General features: G+C 38.9%; 1 protein-coding gene across 2 annotated transcripts; it reads left to right on the forward strand.

Moving 5' to 3' along the window:
- Positions 1 to 2371: 2371 nt before the first annotated feature.
- On the forward strand, positions 2372 to 8121 carry LOC111659753 (uncharacterized). Of its 2 annotated transcripts, none has more exons than XM_023412778.2 (7): positions 2372 to 2498; positions 3305 to 3427; positions 3849 to 3990; positions 4188 to 4296; positions 5292 to 5382; positions 5933 to 6121; positions 6652 to 8121. In XM_023412778.2, the coding sequence occupies exons 1-7, from the start codon at positions 2462 to 2464 to the stop codon at positions 6777 to 6779; spliced, it is 819 nt and encodes a 272-aa protein (XP_023268546.1). In that variant the 5' UTR covers positions 2372 to 2461; the 3' UTR covers positions 6780 to 8121. The 2 variants fall into 2 exon arrangements, with proteins under 2 accessions (XP_023268546.1, XP_023268548.1); XM_023412780.2 differs by having other exon boundaries at positions 5936 to 6121.
- The last annotated feature ends 1210 nt before the right edge of the window (positions 8122 to 9331 follow it).

Here is a 9331-nt window from a genome sequence, read left to right on the forward strand (position 1 = left end):
GGGGGGGGGGGTTATAGAGGTTAGAAAGATTTCTAACTGGTTGTAATGGGTGGGGGGCTGCGTGTCAGAAAACATCTGCTTTGTCTACTGGATTGTTCTTCAAGGAGACACTTGCTGAATCCAAATGTGAAAACTCGACCTTCACAGACTGTAGTTTTATGTAATCTGACATTGACTGGAGAGCTCAGTATGACTGTGTGACTTTACAAGGACGCAGAGGAGTGAGACTGAATAAAAAAGGGCAAATGGGAAATTCCTTTTCAACACACCCGTTGCCTTGGATACCACAAGCACAAAAAACACACACAGGAACCAGAAACTCAACGTGTGCGCATGATCACAATAATCACATATGATATTAAACATTTATTTCCCCACTCACAATGAGATATGTGGCTCAGTAAGATCAGTTTAATATTTCATCCACTTTTACTGTTTGATGAGTATTTCTGACTTATTTCCAATGGCGGCTCTCGGGCTATTTGTTCCTATTGCTATACTTTTGCATCATATCCTCTCTTTGCTCCACTTTGTTAATGACTCCTAACACATTCATAGTCAAAGCGCAATGAACAACATGGAAACATTCAACTGCACAATTGCACATGCCTTGCAGTCGGATGAATATTGAAAATGCAAAAATAATTCCCCGAAATGGCCAAACTTGAAGGCTGCTGGGCTTTATGAAAATTGACAGGTCTATCATTTAAGAATATATTTTATGTCTCCAGAGAAATCAAGGTAACCGTTTCTGACTTTTACTGAAGTCTCCCAAATCTCAGTGGAAGGAAAATCTACCAAAAAAATCTCCCATTATTTAAACAATTACCAATGATACAAGCATATGTCACTTTTAACTGTTCGCTGTTTGTGCTTCAGCCAGCCTGGGACTTCTTGCTCACTGTTCTTCAAATGTGGAGATGAATCTGTTAAAAACTAAACAATTTTTACTATTATTTTATCTGATTACAAAAATAAACAATGTTTCTAATGTCCACAGTTTTACAATGTATTACCATGTGACTATATTGGACCCTATCTGTGATTATGATCATTCTGCAGTAATTCTACAATAAAAACTTTGATTTTAAATACATTTCATCCTGTAATAGCCACCGAAGAAGTCTCCCCGCCTCTCCATATATCCTCAGTTAACAGCTGAACGAAGCTGGTTGGTTTCAGCAGAGTATGTGTAAGTGCTCAGTGAATATAATATGCAGTATGATGATGATGCTGCAAAACAGGAGAACAGATCTACATAAATGTTGAGGCAGAAGCATGCTTTTTAAACAGTACAAGAGTGGGGAGAAGGCCTTTTGGAAGGGTGTCAGATTGCTGCTAAGAGTAAAAAACAAAAAAACTCTTCATGTTGTGCAGGGGATCTGCTCTGGAGCACTCACTGGAAAAGTTCTTTGATCCTAGCAAGACCAGCACTGTGTCCCGGCTAATTAACAATCCACTGACATCTCAGCACTGAGGATGCCAGCTGCTGGTGTGGAGGCAGCTGGAGCCTTCCTACTTTCTATTCTTTCATGTGCATGACCGGAGAGATGAGTTTGCACTGTATAATCACAGATTTTACACACTTGACGATGATTATGATAATTATTTTTTCTATTAACACCCTCTGCCAGTCTCTGTCACGTTGTTCTATTTCAGACGGGACAAACTGTAACCAACTGTTTCTCATTCATATCCGGTGTCATCTCTCATCAGTCCAGGGGTTTCTAAATGAGAGCAGCACTCTAAATCACAGTCACTGGTAACGAGAGCGTGGGCAGCATGAGCGCCTGGCACTGACACCTGGCAGAGAAGGTTCCTTGAATGAGGCCAAGACCTGTAAACGGTTTCAGACTATTTCAACCTCGGGGTCAGTAATATACAGAATATGCTGGTAGTTTTGAGTAATTACAAACTATGTTAACTTTACATTTACGTTGATCATTTTCCAATACATTGGCTCCAATGTTTCAAAAATGCCTTTTAGTTGTCCATGCAGCCTACTACTCTGCAGGTATTTGACTACAACATCAAAGCTAATGCAATTTACATTCATAGGACTACCACAGAATCACTGAATAATATTACACAAGAAAGAAAAACAAACTGAAATGACTGTATGACAAATGGCCATTTGCCTGTATCTCGTTGGCTGTGGGAGAAATATTAATATTATTTTTTCACTGACTGTCTTGACACTCTGTGGAGCCATATGCTGTAGCAATATGCTCACACTCCATTCCCTTTAGGGTTGGAGAACGCAGACCTCTGGCTCCATCTTGTGGTCAGATAGAGTAAGTGCAGCCAAAAGACAAGCGCGGTACCGCCGGTTTTTTTTGTTTTTTTTGCCGGATTGTGATTCTCCGCCAAGTTGAGTTTTACACGTCAGTAGTGAACCTGTACTGGTGAGTGGACGTGTACAGTGCGCGTCAGGCGGTTCCCGGATGCACCAAACAGAAACATGGAACGGGTAGTGGTGGAGGTGCCGATCAACAACGGTGAGATACATTACCACCTCCACGCCTAACGCTCCGTTCAGCCACTTATATTAACATCTCCTTAAAGGCATTTGGTGCTTCTTTTCGATTCGTGCACAAATGCTCCTCCTCCTCCTCTGACGCATGTGGCTCGGAAATGAACGCGCTTGTAGCCTCTGTAGGGCTATCAGGGGGTTAGAGGCTATTTGTCTCGTTTCTGCGTGTAAATTCTTGTAGCTGCGGGCTGCCGGTTGTACACAGTGGGAGACAGGAGTGACAGAGCTGCGGTCATCAGTTCTGCTGCTGAGAGACTGCTGTCACCTCTTACCTCTGCACCAAAACACAGGTCAAATGTATTCCCCATCATGGCTTGTTAGTTGGATACATAGAAATAACATGTAATGTCATTACTGCAAGACAGTGGTAGTAAAATAATCCACTTATAAAAAATATTTTAGATACAAAATTATGTTTATCTTGTCTTAAAAATCCCTATGCTTGGAACATTAATCCATTTATGTAGGAAGTGTAAAGGTTTTCGTCCAATGAAAACAGTGGACTTTCAATTTCAGTGAAGTTACATGCCAGGTTGGACTTGGTATCTCTGCATAGGAATAATCATCAAAATGATAACAATAATAATAAAAATGTGGCAGAGAATATTATTTATTTATATCAGTTTCATTTTCAAAAGGTCAGAGGTCATGGCAAATCCAGGCCTATGTGTGAAGGGTGGTTCTCCAATTCATTCTGGCACCTTGCTATGTTTCAAAAAATATTACTATTGTATTGTATTCTAATTTCTTCTATTCTATCACCAAATTCAGGTTTTTCCCTTGCCAGCCCTTCCACGCCACCACGGAAGCGTCAGGTGCGCTTTTCAGCAAGGCATGACATCATCCTTTTGCGAGAGGTCATCGCCCAGAACCCCTTTGCCTCCAAAGAACCAGGTTAGTCCTTTTTTTTAAAGGACTAATCCTCCTGAAAACCCTTGGTCAGTTGCAGAGAGCTGCAGAGAACTTAGTCAATGTGTGGTCTCGTTAAAATATTTTCAGTGGAGCTACAGTGGTATTTAATAGAGGAACTTTGTTTTTGTTTTTACCTCAAACATCAATAGTAACCCTGCTATATTATTATTATATATCAAACAGTGGGGAGATTCTTTGGAAAAACTGCCTTTTGTAAAGACTTTCAGCAATTGTACAATTTAAAAGTCTCTGATACAAGAGGCAGAGAGACCAGTATAATGGAAAACGTGATACTTTCAACACAGACATGCCGTCGTATTCATGAGCTTATTGGATACAAAGTTGATGTCCTATATATATATATATATATACCGTATATTCACATTTGTGGAATGTTTTTCAGGACGGATCTGGGCCCGTGTTGGGGAAATTATCACAGCAGCCCTCCAAGATGAAAACTTTGAAGTCGATGCCAGGAGGTGTAGGGAAAGGACCATGCTGCTGCTCGACTACTACAAGAAGCAAGACTTTCCCAGCCTGCGCAGGTTGGTGCCTGAAGCAACAGGACCCATATTTCAGTAGAAATTTAATTAAAAGTAAACTGTACCATTTCCTCAGGAAATACTGGCCCTGATCTGGATGTGTGGTGCTGTAGAGATGTGCTTGTCCCTTCTAAATAGAAACCCACTTTTAACATTTGTTTGTATGTTTCTTTGTGTGTGTGTGCATTTGTTGTACTCAGGTTTGGAACAGAGAGATTATATGCCCAAAAGGAGGATTTGCTCCATGAGGTTTTGGAGCTGGAGGCGGAGAAGGGGCTCCTGGCCAGCAGCGAGGGCACAAAGTACCAGGTGGGAGTTAGTGGTGTGGTGCCAGAACAGAAGACAAGGTAGACTTATGTTACAATACCAGTGCAAGAAATGTATTTTTACAGAGGGTGTTCTTGTGTGCCCTTTAGCCGGTTTAGAGGGGCAGCCCGACCGTACAAGTTTCAGCTTCCATCACACAGCTTCATGCTGCAATTTATTTTGTCAATGGTGGTTTTTCAGACTGTTTGTTCTTGGCCAAACATTAGATTTCAGTGTTTGACTGAGCTAAACAGTTGTTGTCTTTTCAGAGACTAACATGAATATTAAAACCACACACTGTTGTATAGACAAGATGTTTTCAACATTTTAAGCCTGTGTGGCCTTAAGGTGAGGAAGAGTCCATTGTCAGTCCCTTGTCACGGGTTGCATATGACTAGGACTAGTGAGCAGTTCTAGTGCAATCTTTCTTTCAAAACCTCTCAGATTGTTTCTTCTGAATGATTGTTAAAGGCCAGAGGATGGAAATTAATCATATTTTCACAAGAAAAAAAGCTTTTTTTTATTAGAAAAGGTCCAAAAATAACACAAATATGTAGAGTCATGTTTATTTTGACTCAGATTAGATATATTATAGACAAACATTGTGATTTTCATCTAGAAATTTCACACACTCTATTATTACAGTTCTCTCATTTAACCAAGAGTTGACGAGCCACTCTTTATTATCTCTTTTATAAATAGTTTATCTGTTCTAATACTGAGTCTAGCCAGAGAAATCAGAGAGCAGATTTTTATGTTCTGTGGAACAAGCTTAGCCACTTCCCTTTTCTTCAAATTTGCCTACTGTTTATACAGTGTATTACCGCTGCCACTATTACTGCTGCTGCAACTACTCTCAATTTCATTATTATTCCTATTAATATTATCATTACTACAATAACATCTACTGCTACTGTTGGTAACACCTGCTGTTACCAACAGCTGCTTTTCATGATTCCCATTTTCTTTATTTCTTTATTGTCATGTATCTTTCCCAGGATGATGAGCTGAGAAAGCGAACCATAGAAGAATTGACTCTGCCAGAGCAGGACAAACCCAACATCACTACCACACAAACACCCACTGCAGGTAAACACAGATAGATTCAAGACTCTTCCTTCTCAATCGTTATAGCCTCTCAGAAGCAAATGACGCTGAGGTTTGTTTAATCATTGAATATGACTCAGTAAATACTGTAAAAGTAATAGAAGACACTGCCAGGAGTAGGGATGTGATCCACTCTGGTGTCACAAATACGGCATTGTTTTTGAATTGCTGCTATCGTGAGATACTGGTAATGTAGTCCACAGAGTAGCATGGTTAATATTTCTTACATTGTGAGAAAAAAGGAGATTTGAAAGTAGCACCCTTCAAACAATTGTTTTTTTTTTTGTTTATTCATCCATTTTCTGTCACTGGGTTTGGGTTGCAGTGGCAGCAGGCTGTTAACATTAAATTGATGACAACATCATTGATCACACATGGAAAGGTTGGACCTTTATTTACTGCACTTTTAATAGAAATACACGTATCCTAACGTCTTAATGTGATAACTGCAATTGAAGTGGGTGATCATTAAAATTCAATGGGTCAATCAGCAAATAAACAAATTTAAACACGTAAGTACTCTCTGTCATAGCAGAACCAGACGAAGATCATGAGGAAATGGCCGTGCTGTCAGCGGCGCCCACAGCCAAGCGACCCTGCCAGTGCTGCTGCCAAACCTACTCTGAGATTCTTAGCTTCCTGGAGAAACGCTCAGAGGCAGAGCAACGGCTGCGCGAGGAGGAGCTTGCCCTTCGCAGGGAGGAACTAGAGATTCAGAGGAGTACGTTTTTTTATAAAGTTGTATTGTGTTCTTTTAAATCCAATCCTGTGTAATAAAAAAGGGGGCTAAAACATTTGTCCCGTCTATGTCATAGGGCAACAGTTAAAAAAACCAAAACAAAATGTATTGCTGGAATGGAACAATGCTTGTAATCTTGCATTTGTCTCTGACATTAGATGTTCCAGATTAAGTTCATAACATTAATTGTATGTAAAATGGACCATAAATATCATGTCTACTGATACAATGCCATTCATTTTAAGGATGGAACCATTAAGCTCTAGTTTGAATTAAATTTCAAAAATCTGAAATTGGGGCAGCACTTCAGAAGTGTGGAACCAGGCTAAATTAAAGTAAGAAGAAGACATAGGAACCATTACACTATAATAATTATCACATCACATGTAGTGACGTCATTAATGGAAGTACAAGAGATTTGACATATGCACAGATATTCATTTTGACGTGCACAGATTTTCATTTTGAGATCAGGGAAATTACAGTTAAAATGTCCTTTTTCATATTCTCAGGTAAGATCGCTCTGGAGAGGGAACGTCTGGGAGCTGAGAGAAAAGAGAGGGAACGCAGATTTGAGCTGGAGAGCCAAGAGAGGCAGGTCATCTTGGACCTGCTAAAAGAGAAGGTGCTGAAAGGCTGACAGAGAAAACATAGTGGACTGCTAAAAAACGGAAGGAAAACAAGAAAGTAGGAAGTGAAAAAAGGGATCAAAGAGATGAACAGTGCGTTGAGATATATACAACAGTTAGTTCCAACAAAGTAATTTGATTGGACAAGAGGCATTCAATGAGCGCTGATATAGAATATAACAACACTTAGACTTTTAACTACATGTATCACTCCGCTTTACAGGTGTTCTAATAACCGTTAATAACATTAACGGTCAGTACTGCAGGATGTGCAGATGCCTTTGTCAATCTTAACAGCCAAACAAGTAATGTGAGTGTGTGGGTTTATGCAGACACATACTGTACAGTATGTGTGTGTATAGTGCACAAAAAAACAAAAAAGGTAGAATTGCTGACAATGTTTAAACGCATCAATATTTGCCTAAACCAGCTGGACTGAAGTTGATCTATAGACAGTAGATACCAATAAAAAAACTCCCTGTGTTTTACTCTTCACTGCACTCTTTTGCATGAGGATTTAAAAGCGTTGAAATTACAGGCCTGTCACACAACAAAAAAGGGTGCGGTATCTTAGGTGTGGTGATCCACTAATCCAATACTGGAAGACAGAATCACCATGTGACAAGACGTTTGGTTGCACAAAAATGGATGAATGCCTTTTCTTGTGTGACCAACAGCCATACGCTTTCATGAGTCCGATCTTTGTGATGCCAGTACGGAAAGCTATATATTTAAGCAATTAACACTGAATTTACGATGCAGCTCAACTAAACTCTGTAGCACTTACCATATTAATTAACACATTTGATCAGCCACCACTTTTTCAATCAGAAGACTTTTTGAGTAAGTAAAACTATATTTTACTGACTGTGAATACACTGCACATTGAGTGGTAAGCACTTTTGTACTGCAAAAAATCTTACTAAAACAAGCCATGAAATGTGTGAAATTAGTGATAATGTCACATCTTAGGTGTACATTTCTTTTTGCTATAAGATAATACAATTTATGTCAACATCCACAGTTTAAGTTGCTATGTACAGATAACTGTCAACGGTTAAAGTTACAGTTTTACATTAATATGGAATTGATGCACTTTTAATAACATGTTTCACTGATCTACAGGTCATTTGTTCCACTTCCACCATGAGTTATTAAATAATTTGTTTTTTTATTACATGGCAGTTGCTACTATAACCTCCTGTAAATGCTTTGAATTAAAATGCTATTTTTGCTTAACTTCCAACAACATAGTCTACATTGTAAAAACTGAAAGCATGTGAAGAAAATTTGTTAACCTAAAAAGTTGATAATTTCTACTCTCCAAATAAAATAAAATGTAAGTAAAACTTATGTGCATTCCTCATGATCGCCAACAACTACATTTAACTCACTATAGTGTTACTGCAGAAGAGATTAGGCCACGTCAGGAGCTTTATGGTATGTGACTATTTTATTAAAAATCATCTTTAAAAAACACTTTTTGAAATTGTTTTTCCCCAGTGTGGTGCAATAAAACTTTTAGATCTGCCCGTATTCTCAAATCCTGGTTAATCCTTTGAAGTTTAAGATAATGTCTTATGATGAAAACAGACTTGAGATGGCAGTATTAAGTAACTCTCCAAAAGTTCCTTTTTGCCAAGAAACCATTGAGGTACATTTACACAATCATATACATGAACAAGATTTTGAGGTACCTGTTCTTTGCTTAAGTATTTCCATTTAATGCCACTTAACTTTTCAGATTTTACAGTTCATACAAAACTTATAAGGTTACAAAGTGCAATACTGTTTAAACAGCCTAAAAGCACATGAAAAGTAGCTAAAATGATCTCCACCTCAACATTTTGCCTAAATAATGATTTATCATTAATAATGCGCCAATGATGTATGTGACAGCTACAATATATTGAAAAGGGACATTTCTGCATTAGCGGCTACATGCTGCTAATACTACTGTGTAATCAGGTAAAATTGCAGGATTTATGTGTAAACGAGTATTTTACACTGTGTTATCACTACTTTTACTAAAGTATCTCTATCTAAGAACTTCTTTCTCCAGTGTACTATCAACTGTTACTTACTACAGCACTGCCTGATATGATTTATTTAGGGCAAAAAAAACCCTATCCTACCACCACATTTTTTTTTTGGTCGTGCCGCTTTAAATTTAGGTCATACGAATTCCACGCGCTGATTGGTCAAAATATTATCGTACACGCCCTCTGTTGTTTCGATCTAGCGATTGATTGGTTCTCTTTAACGTCATTCTCTCTTTTCCAATAAACGTGTGTGCTTGTGGCGTTTTTTTCTCCCATTTTTCTCCTGCTGCGACCGTATTGCTGTAAAGTTTACAGTAGCAACATTTGAATGTTAGCAGCGGAGTTTTGATTTCATTCCTCTGCAGCAGCGAGCTAGCGGAGTTTTGGTACCTTTCAGCTTGTCGTCATAGTAACAAAAAACGCGTGTTTGTTCAGGAGACGATAAAGACTCAGTGGCCCGCATGGAAATACAGAGCTCAGCTTTCCATCTGCTGTTGGTTTTGTGTTAGACCGGGGGGGGG

Source organism: Seriola lalandi, unplaced genomic scaffold (genome assembly GCF_002814215.2).
Source record: "Seriola lalandi dorsalis isolate HSWRI2012SDOR001 ecotype SW California unplaced genomic scaffold, Sedor1 jcf7180002054487, whole genome shotgun sequence".
Lineage (NCBI taxonomy): Eukaryota > Metazoa > Chordata > Actinopteri > Carangiformes > Carangidae > Seriola > Seriola lalandi.